Source organism: Anguilla anguilla, chromosome 12, assembly GCF_013347855.1.
Source record: "Anguilla anguilla isolate fAngAng1 chromosome 12, fAngAng1.pri, whole genome shotgun sequence".
In the NCBI taxonomy this organism is placed as follows: Eukaryota; Metazoa; Chordata; class Actinopteri; order Anguilliformes; family Anguillidae; genus Anguilla; species Anguilla anguilla.
The window spans coordinates 22,475,027-22,500,329 of NC_049212.1; the positions used below are offsets into that span (position 1 = coordinate 22,475,027).

At 42.1% G+C, this 25,303-nt stretch overlaps 1 protein-coding gene across 2 annotated transcripts; it reads right to left on the bottom strand.

Moving 5' to 3' along the window:
- Nucleotides 1-1,280: 1,280 nt before the first annotated feature.
- Nucleotides 1,281-23,519, bottom strand: LOC118208912 (NADPH oxidase 4). Of its 2 annotated transcripts, none has more exons than XM_035383890.1 (18): nucleotides 23,073-23,519; nucleotides 22,719-22,814; nucleotides 21,602-21,712; nucleotides 19,823-19,907; nucleotides 18,320-18,417; nucleotides 18,200-18,227; nucleotides 16,953-17,025; nucleotides 15,056-15,136; nucleotides 14,230-14,428; nucleotides 12,329-12,493; nucleotides 11,811-11,873; nucleotides 8,877-8,937; nucleotides 8,027-8,108; nucleotides 4,188-4,307; nucleotides 3,554-3,662; nucleotides 2,506-2,574; nucleotides 2,182-2,282; nucleotides 1,281-1,830 (listed from the first exon to the last, which is right to left on the bottom strand). In XM_035383890.1, exons 1-18 carry the CDS (start codon nucleotides 23,127-23,129, stop codon nucleotides 1,713-1,715), a joined length of 1,716 nt encoding a protein of 571 aa, XP_035239781.1. In that variant the 5' UTR covers nucleotides 23,130-23,519; the 3' UTR covers nucleotides 1,281-1,712. The 2 variants fall into 2 exon arrangements, with proteins under 2 accessions (XP_035239781.1, XP_035239783.1); XM_035383892.1 differs by having other exon boundaries at nucleotides 21,602-21,708; nucleotides 23,073-23,129.
- Between the last annotated feature and the right edge of the window lie 1,784 nt (nucleotides 23,520-25,303).

Consider the following 25,303-nt stretch of genomic DNA (forward strand, 5'->3'; position numbering starts at 1 on the left):
ACGTCTATGGTGACCTGCATTGTCTAAATAAAAATTTTCTTATATTCTGTGCTTCAATGCAGTTAAACGCATATGGCTGAATGAGTAATTGGACTCAATTAAGGCAGCATTAATTGGTTGGAATGAAAACCTGGATACACACGGCCCTCCATGGCACGAGTTTGACACCACTGCTCTACAGGGATACTCAACATCTGATATAAGGAAAGAAATACCTCAAATGGGTTTTCTGATGACCTGAAACAAATCTGATGGGGCCAAAATGAATTCCCATAAATTTTAATTAAGCATAATAAACTAGAACAGTAATTTTGTAATATTAAGTACGTTCAATAAATAAGCAGGGCATAAACCACCTAAAACCTTAATGTCTAATGCAAGATTTTAATGAGATTAAAATATGAAAGGAAAAAGGTTTTTTTTTTTTTTTTTTTAGAACTGCAGGAACATTAACCAAGAACTCTAACATAGCTGCTTATTCTTCAGTACTGTGTTTTCTGTGTTTTTGCTTGCATTTAGGGCTGATGTGCTTCAAAAACAAATTACATGAATTGCATTAAAAGTATATATACGTTTTTCAGTGCATGTGAACACTACAAACATGCAATTTTTGCACTGACCCATTTGATGAACCTGTTTCAAGCACCCACTTGAATATGCTGGAAGGATGTATAATTTGTAACAGGTGGAGTTAAGCATCTTGTTGACATGGAGTGTCTTTACCCTATACTCAAAGAAGTTGCATGTGTGTGTGCACATGTTTATGTCCATATGTGAGACACACATATGTCCATTTATGTCCATTTACACACAACCATTTTCCTGGGAACCGTACATGGTGTAAAAATGTACTATTGAAAAGATGTTCTTGCAGCTGAAATACGCATGTACTGTTTACAATAAACAAGGTGCTCTGTGGATTATACCTGTGGCTTGTACCTAGCTCGTTCAATCTTACCTAAATATCATATGGTCTGTAAGGTGTACAAACTGTTCGTGTTATGGAAACAAATGTCAAATATGCAAATGTTAATCCGTTTTTTGCTGTAGGAATATTTATTCATGATTGTGCTTTGCTTTTAATAAAATATTAAAATGCAAAAAAAAATATTTAATTTGGAAAAATGTACACATATTTTACAATTGCCAAATTAATGGAAATAATTATTTGGCAAAAAGCTGTTTTCATGTCAAGACTGTTTCCTGCTGTTACATCATTTATGTAATTACGCAGAACATTGGCTGTCATAAAAATCAGGACATTTGATGCAATTACAAAACAAAGCATAAAAATATTGAACTATAAATTAACAAGAAATGCTGAACATGAAAAGGTACAACAGTAGCACCATAAGAGGGGAGATTTCATTTGAATTTCATTTTTTCCACAAATAAAAACAATTCTGAAAAATGCTGGGAAAAAAAACAGATTCCAATTGCACTTCAAGTTATTGAAATTTCGCAAAGCGGCACTGCTCTTCAGGCTTCAGAAAATAATGCCCCATAGTCCACACATTTTTATTTACCTTAAATAAAAAGTAGAGACTTTGGATTCAAATGCACTGTAACAGTTTTTAACCTTTTGTTGAATCCACAGAATAAACCTGTGTCTTCACCACCACATAATATGAGAACACTTCACTTCCGCCCACTAATAAAAGAATCTCTCCATCATTGCACTTCTGTGTAGATGCTACTCCACCCATAAAGTCTCAGCTGAACGATTCCTTGTTATATTCGAACGTCGTCCCAAAGTGGCTGGTGTTGCAGAGTTTGTGCAGAGTTTTTGATATTCCTTTCGGTCCACAGCAGAAAACACCAACACGTTTGCTGCAAGAAATGTGCACTTTACCCAAACAATCATCACTCATTTGGGTCCAGCCAATATTCGCCTGATAATCTCAAACTCCCATCCTTGTGCCAGTAGTTTACTTTAATTTCTTGTTAAGGTTTTAGCACTAGGCCAGTTTGCAATTTTCAATTAGCAGAAGGGTGTAAGTGGTGATCCAAAGATAATTTTCACAACACAGAGCAGTCAAGTCAGATTGAATACTTCCATAACCACCTTCATTTAATTTATGAAACCATGCTTTTTTAATACATGGTAGGTATGCTCTTGACACCAGAGTTTCCTTTAATATATGAGCAAAACAGGGATCATGGAATCAACACTACACTCACTGCTTATTGGCCTTCCCAATCTCTTCAAAGAGCAGCTTCCACCTAGGACGTCCAATAAGAAGTCTGGAATTAAGGGCCCTGTACCGCTCCTCTGAAATATTCTGTAAACATAAAATACAGAGCTCAGCACAAGAATCACCTTGGCAACACATAGACCACTAATCAGTTTTTACCAGGGAAGGTTTGTGGAAATAAATACCAGGGATGAACAACACCAGTAATGCTTCCACAGATCTTGCAGAAACAGATACACACTCTCCACCTCTGCTTGTGTCACGCGGCAGGCTGGCTCTCTAACCACTGCAGCGCAGCGCAGACTTTTACCTGCAACCCCTCCGCCTTGCTGAGGTACAGCTGGATGTTGAAGTAGTCCGGACGATTGTCCTGCCAGAGCTGTGCGTCAGGACAGGAAACGGGAAGTGAGTCAGAGAGAGGAAGAAAGACAGGAGATCAGAGAAGAGAGATAGGAAGTGAGAGACCAAAATTGGAACAAGAAAGAGACCAAAATTGGAACAAGAAGAGAGACGACAGGAATAAAGAAAGGACACGAGTCAGTGGTATGCAAAGAGGTACTGTGGCAGGGAGAAAAGAACAGCCTGCCCGGGGTCAGAGACCTTCACTGAGCAAGGGGGTCTCAGAGGTGACGTCCATCTCACATTCTGAACACCCCCCCCCCCCCCCCCCCAAGTTACTTGCACACCTTTGACACCTCCATAAAAAAAGCGTTTCTAAAAGGCAAATGAGAGAAGTTTCTTTCGCCTTCGGAATTTCTCAGCATGTGTACACCAAGTCACGTGCAGCTGCATTTTAACCCATGCGTTGTGGTTGGAATGTGAACGAAAACAAAACGTCCCGGGACTAGTATCTACAGAGCTGAAGAGGGTGTCAAAGAAAACACAGCACTACGCACACATTCCACAGCTGTAACCAAGAGCAACACATGGGAGTCACGCATGTACAGGAAGCTGATTCTTTATCAAAGATGAGCACGTGCTGCCTTTAGATTCTTTCAAATCAACAGTAAACGCATATTAGCAAATAAACATATTATTTAGTGTGGCTGCTATGTTCCTCCATGTACACAGTCAGTTTTAAATATGCCATTAGCATCGTCATGGACAAATTACAGTTATATGTGGCATACACTAACACAGTTGTAAAACTCACTTTCATTGCTGAAGCCAATCCTGTCTGAACTACAGCTTAAATCTGTCTCTAGGTCGCGCAGTACTCAAAGTTCAAACTGCACAGAATCAAAGCCACATGTATAAAGAAATGTTACATGAAAGTTAAACCTAGCGTTCTTGAAAATGATCTGTCAAAGTCACGCACTGCCAGCGGTGGTGAAGACAGAGATTGCCCTCTCTTTTACCTTCTGATGCAGGGCACACAGCAGGTCAGCAAACCAGTAGAAAGCCTGCAGTTCCCTGCAGATCCAGATGAAATAAATCCTCCGGAGTTTGTACTGCTGCCACTCATCCCTGGAAAAAAAAAAAGTCACACACATACACACGCTCAGGTATATATATACACACACACACACATACACACGCTTAGGTATGTACACACACACACACAAACACACAGGCACAGACACACACACACACACACACACATACATACACAAACTCATAGACATAGACACACAGTACAAAAAAAGAATGCATCCATCTAAGAACAGATGCATATGCACGTGACCGCACATACGTACATACATACAAACACGTGCACATATACAGTCATTCATGCAATAAATGAGAAAATGCAATAAATCCAAGCCAGTAAAACAGACTACTTTTATAACCAGGCTAGCAGGGAGTATTCATACGGTAAGGCTATGCATTAAAAATCCAGGCGCACGTGGTCATTAAAATGCATGAGATCATTCAAACTTGTTCTCAAAAACTGTAAACTACACAGCCTTTTACCCACGGGCTGTTTTTCAAGTTATAGCACAGGCTCTGTAGAACCATCACAGCCTCCACCCGGCACCACACAGGACTCACAGCAGAGCGTTCAGCACAGAGGCAAAGGGGGTGACTCCAATCCCGCCTGCGACACAGAGGCTGACTTCATAGCTAAACACTTCCTCAGAGGCACTCCCAAAGGGCCCGTCAACGTACAGCCTGCAGCACAAGGAGAGAGGCGGGGGAGGCTGAGCTTTTGCCTAATCAGGCAGCAGGAAGAGACCAAAAGACTGCAGACACCAACAAAGAGTTAGGGACAGCAGGATCGAATGATGCTCCAAGGACAAAAACAGACACATAGCAAGGTCCAATCAGTAGTCTGTCCCTATCAGGATAGAAGGGCAGGTATTGCAGAATCGGAGAAACTTCAGTATGCATAAATAAGGGCATGGCATAACTAGAGAGCATGGGAAATCACTGTGCCTCTTAATCACTGTCCTACCGCTTGCATCTTAAAACTGACCTGCAACACCAAGATAGTACATGGGAAATTTCATACAGGATACATTCAAGAAGATAAGGTAACAACAGGATGTATAACAAGACAGATCTCATTCACATGATTCAGATAGACAGGATATTGGTCTGCCCTTTGACTCAAAGTCCACAAACAGAAAGCATTTGCAGGACTGAGCATGTTCACCTCCCCCTTTCCTCTGTCCCCCATCTGAGACCTATCTCCCGAGGTTTACTCTCTGCTTAGTCCAAATACGTATGAGTGAGGAGAACCACATGTCCACACATACAATATACTCAGAGGATCATTCCTGATGACTGCAGTACTTCTTTTTTGTCTATGATCCACAGAAAATCTATTCCTTTGCCAATTTTACTCACGATGAAGTCCTCTTCCCTAAAAGTCCAGACCGTCAATTCCCATGCATTTATTTGTGTTCAAAGCACAGCCTAAGTGTGGAACACACATTTAAATCATTTTTACAAGGGGTGTCCTCTGGCTCCATCAACATCACTTAACAAGATGAAAAATATAGAGTTAATTGCTTTTCAGATTTTACACATAAATCAAACCCCACTCTGCCTACTTATTCTTAACACTAGAAAGATCCAATCACAGTTAGCCGACAGACAGCGTTCTCACTGTCAGTTCTCTCTGGCCCTTTTGATGATAAGGATGATGTCCTGATGATTATGGTGTTCATTATGAAGGATCACACTGATGATGATAATGATGGGTGGTAGATGGTAATTATGGTGACGGTGATGAAGATGGTGGTAGTTATGATGATGATGATGATGATGATGAAGAAAGGGACTGAATCTGACCTCTGCACCACCCCATTCAGAACCCTAAAATGTGGCACTGTGTATAATCCAAACGCTACCTCTGCTTTTCCATCCCATCGCTGCGATTGCAACACCTGTGGGAAATTTGACACAACTGCTTAAGGAGACCAACAAATATCACAGAAACACACCAGAGTACGCCATTTCCCCCATTCCTGGTGCCTCGTTTTTGGCTGGACCGCAACAGCAGGGCCAGCCCTACAAACGCGAATGTCTGTGACTGAGTGGTGAAGTTACACCATTGGTCGACCAAGTTATGATCTTACACCATTGGTCGGCCGGATCACGTGTGTTAGGTCCAGCCATATACTAGGTTTTAACATGGTCTTGTTTCAAAAGCCCAGCAAACGGAACTACATGTTTCACAGAGCTTAATTTGTGCACATTAACAGCAAGGAATTTCCTTATCCCTAAAAGGGGAGAGAATGGGTGTTTGTGAGACGAGGGGGAGGGTTATTGTAATGTGTGTGTGTGTGTGGGGGGGGGGGGGGTGCGCCTGAGGTAGTTACATGAGAGTGTGAATTGAGTCAGAACTGGAACGGATCACCCCGTCTTCTCTCATCAACAGCCAAGAGATGGAGAACAATGTGGGAGCCAGCTGTGCCATGCCTCGGGACAGCACACACCTGCAACAGCTCTTCAGGGGAGAAACAGACAGTTCCCAAAACAGACATGGCCCTATTCTCTCCCAAAGGGGGGGGGGGGGGGGGGTGCCTGCATAGCAGAGGCCCCTGCCAGCCCCATGGCCACTGTTTATCCGGACAGACAACACACAATCTTTACACAGAGAAAAGGACAGAAACAACAAGCGGAGAGGGTTTTGGTGTTCTCACACCAGCGCGAAAGAGGCAGGAAGGGGGGGGATTTTGCACCCCTGTCAAAAAGCTGCGACCTTTGACCCCACTGTGTTTCTGAGCCGTCATGGGAACTCACGTCACCATGCGTTGTGATGATGGCAAGCTCTGGTGGCACATAAGAGAGCTTAATGTGACTATAGAGGGGGAGAGTTTCGTTTTTTCTGCTATTCTCCGCTTCACTTTCATCTGTTTGGCACGAACCAAAGAAAAGACAAAGAATGTGATGGAAAACCAAAAATGCGCATCAGTTTCAATGGGGAGTTAGTCTTCAGAAGGGTGATATTAAATTTTAAACATTCCTTAACATGCCGTTCCTACAATTAGTTTCTTAGGCGTTTATACTAAAAAAACATTACATATATACAGTATTTACATTAGAGTAATTTGTATTTCCTTCCGTAAGAATGTCACACTCATGCAAAATTATATTCTCCCTCTCGCAATTAAGAGAACAGTCTTTTGTATCAGACAGCAACAATTCAGATCCATACACCTCAACAGCACTTTCAGTAAGCCAAGTCTTTTCACTCTGCGTCCGACCAGCAGACCTGCACAGTGTCTGACCAGAGGACTGCGCAGCTGCTGCAGCTGCAGGCAGTGGATTAACCAAAGAAGCAACTACTGAGCGAGGGTGTATAAACCACAGAGCTGCTGATGCTCCGGCACCAGCCACTGTGAAACCGGCTGGTCGTGAGAAAATTCTGTCTCTAATGCAACCTTCACCTTCATCACACACAAACTGTCTGAGCCAATTAAAAACTCCAGGAAGTGAACTATCCCTTTAGACCCAGCGCTGTCCTCAACTACACATTTACCCACAGGTCACACAGTCATATCCGTGAGGAGATTATGCAGCCACAAAAGAACTTCAGTTTAGCACATCTTACTTATTAGAACAAATTAAGAGCTTTGAAATATGGATATCATAAGTAAGGAACAACATTCTCCATTTATTTATTTTGGTTATATGGTATTCATTTTCCTGTAATGTTAACTGACTTTGCAGCGAGTTAATTATTGATTATTAGTTCATTATGTACCTCAAAGTCTCTGACACATGATACACATGGAAAATACTACATCAAGTGGAATACACATACATGGTCTCACTCTCTCTCATGCAGTCAGGTACTCTTTACCCTAACCGTAAAGGTCAGCAGAAGCAGGAATTTTGGCTGTGGTTCCAGTTGGATTGTGTGGCTCGCCTGAACACACAACACTGCTCCCAGGAAAAGCCCTGCCTTTGTGTTGTCCAACTCACAGCTCCCGCCCCCCCTCATCCTCTGGATACAGCTGGCGTTCACAGGCCCACTTCAAACACAGGAGTGAATCAGACCAGAACCCTTAACCTCTACACTTCTTAATAAGGTACATGTGACCACATACCATACCCTTAAGTGGCTCCCAGACCAAAGGTGTTTCCTTTGACAATTTGGGCCCATTCATTGTGTTGTTTGGCATTTCCACATCAACATCGTGCAGTGACTTAAGGAAGTGTCTGAGCCCATGAACACCAGACAGATTTATGCCATATTAGGGAAGAAATAGAGAAGAAACAGGAAATCAAAGCGAGTTGGGGGGGGGGGGGGGGGTCACACTGTGGGAAGAAAACAGCATGGAGGCAGAGGAGGAGGACACCACTGACAGTAGCTTAATGCAGCTTCATGTTAGAACCATGCCGCACAATCTTTCTCGACGGAGTTGTGTTGAACTTACTTGGGATATTTCCTTTGCTGAACAATGGGAAGAATCTCAGAATCCATGCTTGGATCAGGAAGCAAAAGTTCTGTGAACCGCTCTGGGAAGAAACCAAACAAAATGCTTCAGGGACAGAGAAGAGGATGAAACAAACCACCGAAAACAATAAACTCTGCTAAACCTTGTGTTGAACAATGCAGAGGGAACAGTTTCCTACTTGTGCGCTAATTTGTTATATAGTCATTGCATATCCATGTCTGGCCAGGGACCCCAATAGTATGCTCAAGGATCCACAGGGGTCAGTGGACCTGTTCAAAACCCAAACTTCTGAAACAGGAGTGTACTACTGGAGAACTACTGGAGTCTAAACTACTGGAAAACCATAACAGAGCAGTCCAAGGGACAGTTTAGAGTGCCCAATTCCTTTTTTCTTTTTTTGGGGTGACCCCATTTCGACACAGGATACATGGCAGTCAACTTGCACACTTGTCCTACCCTGATAAAACAGCACATTCACATTTATTCAGACTTATTCAGATTCTTATTTAACTTCAAAAATGCTGAGTTGATGTGAAGCTGTCACATCCTGGGGGTCTTAGGAAATTGTTCACCCCAACATGACAAAGAGGTGCAAACACCCCCACGCCCCACCCCTGGCAGCTGCCAGAGTGAGACCGTATCCACTTTTCCTCAGCCCAAATGAGTTCAACGTGCCTGTAAAAACAATGTCCAAGTCCCTGAGAAATCCATGTAGCAGGGACCTCTCCACCTCTCCTAACGCTAGCCGTGGAGAAGTGGAGAGGTTGGAGTTTGACCCCTGGTAAACTGAGCCCGCCTGCGCACTTTCCGTCGCTCAGCAGTGACTCACCAGTCCAGTCTCCAAGCACTCGGAGATGGATCCCAAATGTGGCCTTCTTCGCTGTCGGACACTGAAAGGCAAGACACATGAAGAGTGAGTCACATGCAGTGCCTGGGAAAAGACAGGAATGTGCAGAAAATGTGTGAGAACTGAGCGAAAAAGCATGATCCACAGACCCCTCTGATACGGACATTCAAAAGGAGGGAGAATATATGTGATGCGAGGGAGCAAAGCAACAATCTTTACAGTTTAAATGCGGTTCAACTCTGGAAAAAGGCACACTTGACACTTCATTTATCATCAACTACAACAAGTAAAATTGGGCCATTTAGGATCTGACTGAGCCTCATTCGGATGAGAAAGGCCCAGGAAAAGGGGTACCATTCCCCGTCTGATGCACAGGGGCTCAGCCCGAGCAGCCGGCACGTTTCCTTGCCCTCCTCCGAGCTTCGGGAAACGTGCTACACCCCGGAGGAGCGTGCCTGAGCACAACCCGTTTGTGTTTGGTAAGGGAGGGGCAGTCTGCGGTCGTCCCCCTCACACGCACGAGAGAAAGCAGGCAGCCCCCCGGAGGAAGTAAAACCACAGGCCGACAGGAAATGGTGGTTGTGGGCAATGGGGTGGTGTTTCTGAGGCAATGATCTTGTGAAAAAGATGTGTAACTGTCCTGTTCTGAATGTAATAAGAAATATAGACAAAGAGAAATAGTCATGCTTCAGTGGTGGGGTGAGGGGGGGGGCTATGCGAAAAAAATAAAGCCAGTCTCTGTTTCTCTCTCTCTGCTCTCACACACACACACACGTTTGAGCACACACGCACACACACACACACACACACAACAGCTGAGAGCAGCAACAGGCAGGACATGCTGAGGCCTGTTGAAGCAGAACTAAGTAAAGCTTTATATATGACACCAAGTATTTTGGCTGTCAAATGTCAAGAATACATGCCAGGACATTGCCAGAAAGAAAAAATAAGAAGCAGCTGCAATAAAATAATAAATTAATGAGTATCATTTCTAGTTTCATGGCCAATTGATGCTGTAAATGACATCTTTCGTCACTCACGACTGAGGTCAGCATCAAATATAGTTGGAACATGCTCCAAGGCATCAGTCACACTGACAACAAACAGAAGTACAATGAATAAGATCACATCTGCTGATGTGAAAATGGTTTCCTCTAACTTTCAACTATTAAAAATATATTAATTCCCACTATCAATATTAATTCAAACAGACTTGTATTCTGCATTCTGCTTTGATTGATGGAGGAAGATATGACTAGTGAAAAATGTACAACCACTCTGAAACATTTCCATTTAATTTTATACAGCTCCTACAGGACAAATAAAACTGAGGGTTATGCTAGCAGCTCTGAAAATTTTATATAAACTATAATTAAATTCAGTTTGAATATGAAGGATTGCAATTCAAGGAGTGATGTAAGAAAATGTTTTCATTAAAAATGTGATGTGGACTGCATTCCATGAGAAATAAATTCACAAAGTGTACTCCTGCATCAGGAAGTCAAACAGAGACTGCTAAAGCACTGATACATGATGTATATATGCACACGTATGTGCATGTATGCTCTTATATACCTTTGAATATGCATGTGTTAGTGTTTTTATGTAGACTAAAGTGTTAGTAACACCGCCGCTTGTTAAGCAGTTCCTGAAAGTAATTAAACTGTTTAAGGACCCATCGACTTCCCTCAGAATTCTAGAACAATAAGGCATTTTCCCATTGGCTCCTGTTCCCAGCTGTGCTGTTTGGCAGGGGAGCAGTCAAGTGCTCAGTCAAAGGTATGAATGAATACTTTCATAAAACGTTCAGCCTTTAAAAAAATAGTGCCCCTGGGGCCCTTTCATCTGTCCCACACCTGACGTGACCAAGGGGTAATTTCTGAGGGGATTTAGAAAAATACAGATGCATTATAGTCTATTACACTCAGCCTTCCACTCCACTCCCACTCTCATGAGACTTTCTCTCTGCTGCATAATCAGAGCTGGGCTTGTGGCTTGTAATTTCCCCCTTAGCAGGCTAGTGTTGCATTCAGAGTTCACTGACAAAGCCCATGACACATCTGAACATTGCTTGAGCTATGGGTTTGTGGTATCCAGACACAGTCTGAATCTTTTGTAAATGAATCATCACACACAAGTATTGCTTTATGTTGCCACCAGAGTTAATGGGGTTTTTTTCCAGGCATATGAAGACATCATCCCAACATTATCAATTACAAGGACGCATTGACCAGTTAAACTGTTTGAAGAAATCCATTCGAATGATTTCAGAAACCTGTGATCAACATCACAGCACACATTCCTACTGAATCTGCAGACAATGATCTGCAAGAACTGGCTAAATATATAAAAAGCGGAGAATTTGCTAACAGTGTAATTCCTGCTGACTTTAAATTATCTTATTTCTTTAGTTTACTTGAAAATGCTTAAAATCCCATTGGGATACTCCAGCCTGGTAATTATGATACAAAAGCTTCCAACACAGAGGTCTCATGCAATCCTTCTCCAGCTTTACAGTTAATACACTTTATAATGTGCCATAATGATTAGATACCACCTTATTTGATTACATAAAATGGATTTTTCCTGTGACTCTTTAAATTAATTCAGTTTGCATATCTCTAGGAGGTTGTTTTCTGGAGCCAAGTTACTTCCAAATTATTTCAGATACCTAATTATAGTTTCCACATGGATGCACAAATTTTTCTTGTTAATGATATGTCTGTACCTCCACTTTCAATCTTACATAAGAGAACGTTCTTGCCCAGTGTCAAAACTCTTACCCTGTGGAGGAGGGGGGTTGTCTTAAGAATGCCATATCATTGTCTCATTTTTGTAGGTAAATAAAATTAAAATAAAAAGGCAAATAAAAATAGTTTTTAATCAACTTTTACATTTAAAAAAAAAAAAACTTACCACTGTCAAAGTGAAGGGGTGGCCTTCAAACGATGAAACGTTCGGACAGTTCAAAACAACGTACTGAAAGACAACAGTGTGTGAGATTCTGAACATGTAGTTTGTTCAACAGAGCACAATATCAGTGTACATCCTAGTGATTTTGAGTAGCTTTTACCAAACTGAAGGTCATGAGAAGGTTAAAAGTAAAAAATAATTTAATTCACAGTAACACCAATGAAAATATGATTAGAAAGTATCTTAGGTTATTCATTTTGATGTTTCAAATGTGTTTATCATTTAACTGCCAGGGCTTCTCCTTGCCTATATAACCGTACATCTAATACATCCAAAAACATTTTATCAAAACAAATAACATTTGTTACTTTTTAAAACATTCTGTCAATTTTTGAAGAAAACACAGTAGTACCACAAGCAGTAGGTCATAGATAATTAAAGAGATTTGAGGCCCTACAACCTTTCAGGCACCTGAAAGTACCAATGTCCAGCCATTAGCATCTCCTTTTCCCATCTCTCACCTGTCCAGGCCTGGCTTTGAAGTTCTTTTTCACCATGCGCACCTCAATGACGTCACAGGGGTGGCTGATGACTGACACAATGGTGACTGGTGTGCTGCTGCGGACATACCTGTACAGCCTCTCGGCACAGTACAGACACAGCGGCCCTGAAACCCACAGCCAGGTCTGCACGGAAGAAGAGCACAGTGTCAAAACAGCATCAAATCCTTGGGCTTGAGTTTAACCACCGAACCAGCTTAAGTTTCTATACAGTACTGTACTATGTCAGAAACAGAACTTACACAGCCAGTATAACACCACAGTAGGAATGACAGCAGTCATAACACAATTTATAATGCATAATAAGCATGAAGCAGATAAGTGGAAGCAGAAAGCTGCCTGCTAGCATAACAGATGCCTAATAAGCATAACACACTTCTAATTAGGCTGGAATGGCTCATACTGCTATGCTTTTGGAGAGTGATTTCCAACCCTGCTAACTGATATTATTTGGCTAATGCACAGTCGATACAGCACAATATATGCACAAGAGCAAGACAAGAATTTCTGCCACACAGGTAAATAATATAAAAAAACCCCAAGAGAAACTTCTGTTTTAATTTACTCATGTTGTGCAAGCTAGCTAAATTAAGTGCTTCTTCTATGAATCTGGAAATTAATCTACCAGTGACTGTGTAAATACTACGATGAATAAGCCACACAAATGTACCTTGCTCAAGGGTACAACAGCAGGTCTCTACCTGGGAATCAAACATGTGATCTTCAGGTTGCAAAATCAGTTCTTTACCCATTATACTACACGTCCAACCAAAATGTTTTCACATGTCATTGGGCAACAAATAAATAAATGTTTAAACTGAGTTGCTCTACAAACAACTGGACAAAGGCCCACTTTAAGATTAACATTTAAATAGGTGTTGTTGAATAATAAAACACAACATAAATGAAAAGAAAAATGCAAAACACAAGAGAATTAGGCTAATTTATAAAGGGAACAAAAGGCATGACCGCCAACTAAACAGGTTGGGAAACAAAAGTATATATCCAACAGTTCGAAAATGTTATAGGCTGCAACATTTTTGCTACCCTCCTCAGCTTGTCCGTATCTCTCAACTGTCCAACATCCTTCGACAGGTGAAACACCCTCCACACAGCCAATGAGAAGCACATTAACAATGGTACAGGACTCACATCTGCCTCTGAAACTTAGGCCGTCCTAATTACCCATAAATCGAAACGGGGACTGCGGCCAAAAAGAGGTTCGGGAAGACGATGGTGATGGCAGATGACTTGTGTGCACTGAGACAGAGCAATGCTCACAGGGGAACAGGGCAGAGTCAGCCAGTAATTACATAAAGTAAAACAGACTCCATCTCCTGCCCTGCCCTGCCCCCCCCCCCCGCCCCAAACACAAGTATAAAAACTGAGTTCATTCCTGCCGCTGATAAGCTGAGGTCAGGACTGCTGCAGAGCTATATGGTACAAACTCCCCTGAGCAAAGAGTTAAGCAATATTATAGAACTGTATGACACAGATCGAACAAATCAGCTTCATGAGCTGTACAGACCACTTGGTCTTTTGGCAGTGAACACAGACATAAATGGATTTTACAGCCAAATAACAAACCCTGCACACATATCCTCAGTCCTGAATCAAAACTAAAACCTTGCGTCTTGTAAATGAACACAGACTCATATCAAGGTCACAAAAAGGACCAGAACTAGGCACCGATCCAAAGCCACATGCGCCCAAAAAAGAAATTCTCTCTTAGCCTGTAGTTTTTAACACTGCATTTGCTTCCTTGAATAACTGTATCAGCATTTGGAAGTTTCGACACACGGGGTGCTGCTGGTCCCACAGGTGGCAGAGGCCATGCGCGCTGTCCCTCTGCGTTCTCTCACCTCAGGAAAATGGGCCTGGAACCGGGGTTCCTCCCTGCAGATGCTGTTGAATCCGTTCCTGCCTGTGGGTTGCTCAGAACCCGGAGGAACAGACTCTTGCACGAGCTGCGGGCTCGACCTGGACTCTGGGACGGTTCTGTTGGGCCCGAAGCAGCCTGGAGGGTGAGTGTCAACATTGGTCTGGTATTTCAGCACACCCCTAGAGCAGCACAGAAAAAATACAAATCAATGGCCCATTCTCTAGTGCTCTCCTGATTCCACAATTCCTGTGTGCTTTCCTGCAAGAGAAGACAGGAACACAGGATAAGAACTGAAACGTGCATCCAAAAACAATCACCATTTTAGTTCACTCTATTGAAAAGAACTGTTGCATGATTTCTGTTTTTTATAATGTCAATCCACCAGTGTGGATTGATATATATTATTCCCTATTATAAACTTATGCCCCCAAAATCAATATCCCAGATTTCAGCTAATCAGGGCTTGACAGAGCCGTACTACGTTCCAGTGAAATGGCCATACACGGCCTGCCAATGTGAGCCCTCTGTCCCCATCACAGTTTGACCGCAGTCCAGCCCCATGCATACCACACAAATCAACCCAATCGCCACCATTATTGAGTTTCAACTCAATTCACAAGACCCACGTTTCCCAGCTAAATGTACATTTGTGCATCGTCCTGATAGCATGCCATCACCACGAGCTGGAAGAGCCCAACAACAAAAGCTATTTCAAAATGACATTTTTCTTCTGAAAGGGACACACAGATATTTGACAAAGAGGACAGCTGATGCTGATAAACACAAAATAATGCTCTGGTTCTTACCCAATAACATGCACAAGCAGCACAATGTAGAAGACAATAAAGAGGTTGTGCGTGTACCAGAATATTTCATAGCTGGAGACTCTGTGGGCAAACAAGCATCAGATTAATATTCATCGCCATGTGCAGTGTGTGCAGCACTGATAGCAAATACATGTCACAGGTTTAAATTATATCTGCTTCATTATAATAAATATCCATGTTTCACATTATCATACAGTACTGGGAAACACAAGATGCTGAATCATGCTGACTTTAGAAACTAGTAGTCATCCAAAACAAACCTGAGCCAATGAAATAAGTTAATATTCTGTTATCTTTATCTCCTAAAAAATAACACATAGAAATTGAAATATCATACCATTTCTATGCGTCTACCATCTTTAAGCAAATAGACATGGATTCAATCAACACTTAACTTCTACTTGCCATTAAGTACAATAGCCTTTTTCATTGCCCATCAATTTATTTTCATTGATTTTGATGTTGCTCAACTGATGGTCAGTAAGGATGCATTTGACTGGATTCTTGTCATAGTGTATTTGGGTCGGGCAAAAAAATGCTCAGTAAAATAATTTTACAATTATTTAAAAATCTCTCCCAGAGATATACAAAATATCAGTTAAGTAATGATTCACAGTGCCACAGTGGAACATTCCTGTGTTCAGGTAGATTTAAAATTCTAAGTTCTAGTTCTCCATTACTGCATGGCAACAAGATGTGACTAAAGGGGATTTGGTATATTTAGTCTTAACAACAGGAGAACTGGAGTGACTTTCATTTGTGTGAAAACCAAATTTCAGGGCTGCTGGGTGGCTAACATTTTTAAGGCAATTATGAGAACACAGTCTGGTATCAAACTCAGACCATGCCGTTCCCAACTGCAGCAGGCACCAATTATGCTTCACCCTGTGGCGCTGCCAACCACAGTCAGCAATGTCACAGCATGGACTCATTCCCAGGGAATGAGGGTTTCGGCTCACTGGACCACAGAGGTCTCATCATGCACCAGTGACCCCTGCTGGTCTCGTCTTCCTCCCACTCATGTCTGTGCAGGCAGCCCAGCATGTTGAGTGCGGTGTAAAAAGGTGCAGCAAAGAAATCGCATGCTTCAGAGGAGAGCACATGCGTGTTTGCAGCCTTCCTGACACAGCAATGGATGTTGCGATGTGCTTTGCAGCATGAGCAGGATTGGGCATTCCAAATTGGAAAAAACAAATCTTTATGTATCTACACTGGCCCAATTAAACTGATGATATCATTACAATATATGTAGGTCCTTCTCTTTTTTCCAGTAAAGAGAATGGAGGTGTCCTTTAAATAGGAGACTGCTGTGTACTACTGACCGTAAGGTGCACTGTTGACTCATTTTTAATATCTGCTTGAGGCTACAGAGTTAAATAAAGGGGCACCAGGGAAACACCCTCCCATTAAAGGGACAATGAGCAGGGTCCCTCTGTGGAGGTCATTTAGACCTAAGTACAGGGCAGTTGCATCCATAAATCACTGCAGTAATATCTAACAGCCGAAGCAGTCTTATCCCCTTTGTGAACCAATGCATTGTGTTCTCAATGCTTAAATAACAAGATAAAAAAAACAAACATCAGTGCTGAATTTACCACATTATGAGTTCATCAGTCAGACAATTAAAGGAAACGTATGACAAGGAAAAATGCAATTATGCATCCATATTTTATAAAAGATTATTTTTAAAAGCCGAGCACCCCAAAACCCACCATATACTATTTGCATGCCAATAATCTCTAGAAACAGCCTTCTTGCTTTTCATCTCAGACAGCAAAGGGCCTAACAGAAAGCATAAGCCACTACCCATTCACAGGAGGCACGTTGTGGATTTGAATTAGGCTGAGGCTATGAGAGGAACTGCGTGTGTCTCAACCTTATGCAGTAGGAGGAGGCTGTGAACATCAGGAAGAGGATGAAGACCAGCAGGACACCAGTGACACCTGGGACTGTGGGACAAAGAGCATGAAGCAATGTAAGAAGGGTCCAGATCTAATGCTGCTGCTGCTGCGCTAACGCGAGAGACCTGCTCCTCTGGGCTCTGTAGCACGCATGACATACACTCTCCCAGAGGAAAAGAATGAGAAATCACAGACACCAACCGAGACTCCCAGACACCCACCCAGGGGGCTTTGTTTTGGAGTGGAACAAGGAGGGACCTGTGGGGGTAGATTACTGTTCACTACTCTGTCTGGGACTCCCTTCATTGATTTTTCTTTACTGGGACAAACAGACATGCTGCTTCCCTTGAAGAAGAACCATATTAATCTCAAACACATTTGTCACCTCATTGTTCCCCAGGTTCCACTAACACACACACACACACACACACACACACACAGTTCAGTTGACTCAGATGTTTTGAGGGCTGCCTCCAATCACATGACTTGGGAAACTCAATCTATTAAAGTACTTACTGGTCTTTGTGGCTTAAGTTAAACTCTATTTTACTCTTTTAAATAGACTCATTCCATTTTTTAAGTTGGCACCACTCAATTAATTTAGTAGAACTGTATTCATGAAAATGTGGGGACATCCTAGCCACAAGCAAAAAAAACAAATGTCATAAAGACATTACCAATTTCTAAAGATAGATTATGGAGGTAATGAAAAATTCACAGATGTCAACCAGGGTCAAGATTAAAGACTTCAGAACATAAAGGACTTATACCTACCAAATTAAAATGGTACCTTTCCATGTCAAGATATGGACATGACGTCACATTCCACTGTGCAGATAAGAGAATTTCCTCAAAAAGACTATTTAAAATTTTGATTGCTCCCCTTACATATGATTTTTGCATCCAATTAATTCCAAGTTGGGGCTAGCATGGGTCATTAGCTGAGATCTAAATCACAAAGACTAAAAAACTGCACACCTGGTTTTTGAAAATCTCGGGGGGTTTTCACAGCACAGGAGATCAAAAGCCTTTCTGATCATGCGCTGGAAAATAAAAACAACCATCTTTCATTCTCCTGTTCATCTCCCCGGACTAATCTGCACACTCTCGACTGTGTTCACTCCCCGAGTCCCCAAAGCTTTGATTTAGCCGTTTCTGAGCATGCACAAGCTTAGGAAACTGCACTGAGGAAGGAGACGCAGTGCGAACAGGAAGCTCTCACCAGTGGTTAAGATAATAATCCGTGGATCCTGTGGGAGAATGCAGAGATTTCATTTTAGCGCACAGCTCCGAAACGCAGTCGTAAAAGAGTCATGTTCTGTGTTAGGGGACAGTTCTTTACCTCTCCCTTGTGGTGCGCCATGTTCAGAGAGGGGAACTCCTCTGAGTACCTGGCCGAAAAGCTGAGAGCATTGGTCAAGTGGGCCAGCACGTGCACCACTGCAGGGAAACGGACCGAGACAAAAACAACACAAGTCGAGCTGCGGCTCATTTCACGGTCTCGCTCTCAGGCGAGTGAAGTTTACAGTTCCAGCCACTTCAAAAGCCACAGTCCGCTCTAAAATCAACATTCTCCACAGCACACAGCATTCCCCCTGCCCAACAGAAACCACAAATGAACATACAATCTTGTGCGAGCAATGACTGACATCACAGCCCCCCCCCCCCACCACCAACACGAAGAACAGCAAAGCCATGCTCTGAATAAGTAAGATCATTCTATTCACTGGCTGATAAGACTCCTTCTACAGCTCTCTTTAGGCGCTTTTGTTAGGAGGCCTTTAGAATGTTCCGCCTCCACAATTGTTCCCTGTATAATTGAATGCCTCAGAACTTTGGAACTCTGCAATTAGAAGGTGACCGCAATTCTCTCTGTCAGGAAGCAGAGCTCTTCCATTAACCAGCGCTGAGAGGATGTGGGGGGGGGGGGGGGGTGGTGTTGAGAGATGAACGGCTCCCATGATCTCAGCTGATGTCATTGCTTGGGGATTTCTCTCCGCTCTGTCCCCCTTGAAATAAGAGGGCAGTTTCCTTTTCCTCATTCTCGACTTGGTCTTTCTCGACCCAGAACATTTCCAAGTCCGCAGTAAAACCCCCTCCCCCCAAATTAAAGTCCCCCCCCATTTACCAGCTGGTTATCTGAAATCAGGAGGGAGGAATTGTGTTTTCCTTTTCAACATGAACAAAAAACACAGTTAGTGTGTATACAGCATATACACACACATACTTGTGTTTAATATTATTTATAGCATTATTTATAATACTAAAAAAGAGTATTACTTCTGTTGTTACTATGTAGTTATTTGCATACATGTCATATACATATCATATAGTCTATATGGGTATACAAACTAGCTTTTGAGACTTACATAAAAATGAGGCAAAGTCTATTGTTGTGTTGAGTTTGGTCCTGAAATAATATGGCACTAGCTAGCTCTGAGGCCCTGCAGTATTCCCGCACTGCCTGCCCCCTGCCCCCTGCCCTCGGGACGTCTGCTTCACAGACAGCAGCGTACACGCTCAGCTGAGAGGAATGCACACACATCACTCCCTCATTATAAAACCATTCCAAGGAACAAGCTCCCCCCCCTGCCCCCATAGGGGTGGCACTTTCCTCTGCACAAGTTCATATTTCCCCTGTTGTACCTTCTCAAAGACAAAAATAAATAACCCCCCCCACACACACACACACAACCTTGTGTTGTCTGATTGCACATGGACAACAGGCACAACTATTTTTAACAGTTACTTTTGTGTTAGTCAGCTAGTTTGTTTGCGCAAGCTAATTTGATGTCGAAAGGCTGAAGGACTCAGTTCAATGGCTTAGTCAGCGCAAGTATCTTACCTGAGAAGACACAAATGGCAACACCACAGGCCACGTGGAAGGTCTTACTTTTATCCAAGAGCCGCCTACTTTTCCTGCTCATCACCTGAGAATGACACACATTTTACACATTAATATACAACAGCACTAATTACGCCAAATGTCCTGTACAATACTGCAACTCACAAGCTTTTCAGTTACAAGAAATGTCTAGTCAGTTTGACCAATTAATTCATCATTATTTAATTTAACAAAGTTACACAACCAATTTTTTAACTTAGTGGCTACTTCCCCCGTTATTATGTAACAAACAGTATAAAATATTCAACTGGAGTGCGGTGCGGGAGTGAAGGGAATGAACGGCTTACTAAGCCACTGACCCACCACAGCTGCACGCGTGTCATTCCACAGGCAATACAATATGGCAGTTTGCATTTCAGTTAATGAGGTCTGCCAACTGCACCAGCGCAGCTGACCCATGCACACTTTTATACTTTACATCTTCTGGGGCCAATAAGACAAGTCAGCACAGACCTATACCACCTTTCTTTGAAATATCATATGCATTCATGAAATTGCTTGCCAGGTCTGGGCATTTGCTCTCCCAATTTATGATTAAGACAGGAATTCTGATGAATATTAATCTGCTATTCTCACGTGACGAGACTGCAATTAAAAGATTGTTTCCCAAGAAACCTTGAGGAGGGGGGAACATTTCCATTCCTTAGTTGAGAGTAAGTCTAACTTTACAATATTTTCCACTTCATAATTCCTCCTACATTTTCTTGATGTTCCATGACATACTTCAGGGCAAACCTATCTATCCTATTACAGGGCAGCCAAGACACTGCTTATACCTACATTATATTCATTTGGAAGATACTTTTTCCAGTGTGACATACAATATAGGATAAACAGAAGTGTGTCCACCTAATTAAAATGAGAAATAGTGTCAGACCTGGCTAACAACATTCCCAGACAAGCAAGTAAAGATGCAACATCATTACAGCAACCAAGAGTAGCATAGTTAAGAGTAACCGAAGTACAAATTCTAAGTACATGCAGACTATGTCCATAACAAGTCCTACAGAAAGATAGAAAGAGCCATGAGCAATAGAACCTAAAACTGAAGGCAATTTCCTGTGGAACTACACATGGCCCATGTCAGAAACAGCTGACATACTGCTAAGACAGATCAGCCTAAATGGGGCTCCAAAAGAACAAAGAGCCTAAGAATGTTCAGCAGCATCAGTGTTCTGAAGATAGCTGGGGAAAACACAACTGCAGCATGACACTACCGTAGCAGAGTAGATGCTCTTATGTAGCGCACCCTGCTCTCCTCACATCTTCACATCGCATTATTGACAGTATATACTCATCTTCATTTCCACCGTGTTTCCCCCGTCACCAAATGTAACATGCTATTGCATCACCATTATGCCACCCATACTGACATAAGGAACATTGCAGTTGATTTGCAAACACCACTGCAAAATACTTGCCCACAAAACAGTAAGAACACTATGAGCCCCAAAGCATATTCTACAGAGGACAACTGGTTCCAATGAAAGCCACTTCCCTGCTAATCAGCAGGCACATGGTGAGAAGCGAGATGAAACCAGTTGTGTCCCAGTGCTGCTCGCTTCCAGCCATACTGACTGAACCATTCTGGAGCCCACATTACAAGCATTCAACCTGGGAACCTTTTATCCTGCCACTACAATTGTTCAGCATGTGACAGCATAGACTCAATGTGGTATTGGGGGCGTGAGGCCCCCCTTCCCCGCCCCCAAGCCTTACCTTATGAGAACCTCTGAGACAGGTGAGCAAGGAGCGACACATGGGCAGGAGGACCAGGCTGCAGTTGAGGTTGAGGACAGATGCAGAGGCCCGGCTAATACACAATCCTAGCTGAACAAACACAGGCAGGGTCAGAAACAAGGCCACACTAAATCTGGCATTACTGTACAGCACTACCCCACCCAAGACACTTAACACCTTGGGTCTAATCCATTTCATTCAGCACCCCAACAGCTGACAATCAAACCAGCACAAGCAGCACAAGAGATGGGGATCACACCGTTCAAATCACAACAAGCAATGCACACCACAGTACATGCCCCACTCTTTAAAACTGGAGATTCATTCATTCTTTTTTTAAGGAACAGGCAAGCACAATCTACTCACAAACAGCAGTTAAGTTTACAAACAGAGACAGACCAACCCAAATGTGTTTTCTGAATTTTGAACTGGAACACAAAACCAGGCTTGGCTTTACTGTAATCTTTGATCCAAACTAATTTCCAGGTATTCCAAGTTAAAGAGCGTGTATTTACATGCCCTTGCCATCCGGGAAAGAACACTCTTGCAATGTTGGTGAGTTTGCATTTTGCTTTCCTGTTCAAGGGTTCTCCCCCTACAAGTGGACAACACTCACACACCTACCACACCATATTCAAAGGGCTCAATGCTCAACTGGCTGTATATTCATAGTCTCAGAATTGATAAGGTTGCTTTAACGTTACTGAATGAGTTCTAGCTTCCTAGCATTTAAGGAAGCACAACTCCTGGCTTTCACATTATAAATATAAAGTCTAATCTAACATTGTTTAAAGACTTAATAAGATCAAAAAAGACAAATGCAAACACACCACGTAGGGAAGCATTACACGCCAGGAAAACTCCAAAAATAAATAAATAAATAAATAAATAAATAAATAAATAAATAAACTAAGATTAGAAACAACTAGGTCACATCAAATGGGTTTGTTGCATAACAGAAACATGAATGAATAATACTTAATTGCATTGTCTATAACATTGGCTGGTAGATACTGTGATGTGATTGGCATTAGCCTTTCCTTTTATTTGGGGGGGGGGGGGGGGGGGGGGGGCATAATACTCAAGACAGCCTTACCCCAAGCATCTTGTGGAGGTAATAGTATTGCGGACCACTGTAATACAAAATGAATGTTCTCCAAAACAACCAGGTATTTGCTCCGAGCCACATAACCTAAAAAAAATGCAAAACACAAAGATCAAATCACAATTAGTGAGAGATAGGCAAACTTGTGTTTTTTGTTTGTTTGTTTGTTTGTTTTTCTCCAAACTAACTTCAATCGTATTCCATTGTTCACAGCTTAGACCCATGGACGAACAAGCACAGCAACAATTTAAATGTTATCAAGCAAGGAAACACATTCAACCCCTTTTGCATGCTGACCAGGTGAATTCTGAGTGAGCACGAACAATCATTGAAGCATAGTCTTACCAATATTAGGTGTTTGCCACCTTCGTTCGTTGTCCAACTTCTCCAAGACAAAGCCATATTTCAACAATATTTGTCAGCAAGTTTTCCAGTTTGGGAATTTACAGATATTCCCTTTCCCACTGCGCTCGACTTAAAAACTTTCCTCATACACTAATGGCGGTATAGCCTACAAAGCTCTTTTTAAGTCAGTCTTTGATCTGCATTCTATTTATTCGCATATTTGCACATTTGTCGCGTACTGTCCGCAAACGCAGTGCTCCACTGATTTATTTCTGAAGACCATGCATTCTTCTGAGTCGGTTCCAGTGAGCACAGCCAGCGACAAAGCAGCTGCTGGACAAAAAGTTCTTTCTACAACTTGGCTAAACAGTGGTCTGCACGGATGTAAAACCAATAGATACTGCCGAGACCACTCCACCCGGAAACGAGCACTCCCCAGAATGCTTACACTGAATTAATTATGTGGGCTCGCATTCTCGCCCTTACTGTGTAGGCTGCGCTCTACATGTCAAGGACAATATATCCTATGCATCACATCTACTAATTCCATATCGTTTCTATGTCATTTTAACGTTTTTGAACGTAAATAATTAACTAGATACTGGTGTAATGAATATACAAAATATAGGTCCTATCGTTTAGATGAGCATAGATGACTAATGTAGGCTACTGAGAATTAAAAACAAGTTCCGAAGACACAAATTGAAGTAAATGTTTTATTATGAATATCTCCGTCTGTCATTATGTTACTCCAGGAGTAGCCTACACAATCAATTTGCAACGGAACAATAATAATAATAATAATACGCCTAATAATAATAGTCTCGTCGTCGTTGTAATAATACATTGTTGCCATTTTCAGAGGTAGGCCTACTGCTAACGGTTATGAACCTGTAATTGTCCAATTCAGATGGTCATATAGCACTCTTAATATGTCGCTGGAAAAACTGAACCAAAGGGAACCAGAGTCTGGTTATCTATCCTCGTTCAACACGCGATATTATTCTTCCCTGGTCACCCCTTGTAAAACAGAGTTAAATAGGCTACACGAGAGGCGAGTACGTACACATAGGAATTTACAGCAATAATACAACTGAAAATGGAAAAGTCGGCATTAATACACACAGTCAAGTTTTAAACGGAGACCGTTAACATGGTTTGCACTAGCATTATCATGCTTCTCCTGAAAAAAAATATAAATGCGAAAATACATTTAAAAATAATCGGATTAATAATGCAATTTGACGTAATTATGGTTTCATATATATATATACATATATAATTAATATTTCATATATTTATTTGTGGTATTTGATTAGGTTATATATCTGACGCCTTGCTTGAGATACAGTAGGCTACTTGGGAACTGGGGAGTAGTGTTTTAATGCAAGGCATTAGCGCCCTCCAGTGGATTTATGTATTTGGCTAAATTAGAATCTTATGAAGTCATTTGCAATACGGGTTTTGTAATAGGCGAAATATCGAAGAAAATAGAGGTTTCATCATATATTGTTTGGCCACGCGGGTATTGGGCAACATGATATTACTTTACTTGAAAACTTTATATTACTTTGACTTTTACTACAATACACACACATGCACACAAACACACTCAAACACACACACATAGACACACTGTTGACATGCCTCCGTGGACTGCAGGTCACCCCAAAACTAGGTTTATTAAACACTTTTTACTGGTTGGACATATTTTGGTAATTGGTTTTAAATCAACAATATCATTTTAACAGAGGGGTCCCTCAGGGCTGTGTTAGATCTTCCATCATGTTCTCCATCTACACCAATGGAATCGCATGTAATGGCAATGCTATGATATTCATGAAATGTACAGGCAACATGGGCCTGGTGGCCTGCCTGAAGAGACAAGAACTCCCTGTGCTCATATTGCGATTATATGGGCAAACTGGACACCCTGGATCTTGGGGAGCCAAGTGGAGCTCAATGTCTCCAAGACCAAAGAGTTGTGTTTTGAGGGAAGGCGAATATCTGACACCCCTTTCCCCCTCATTGAACCCCTCAGGTTCTTTCGGTTCCTGAGCACAGAGATAGATAGCTTCCTGTCTTTCTCCCAGCACACTAACACTGTGTACAGGAAGGCCAAGCAGCACCTGTTCCCACTGAGGATGCTGAGGAGTCTCAACATCAAGAAGGACATTGTAACAGCTTTCTACACCTCACTCATGGGTTTTATTCTCACTTTTAACATCATG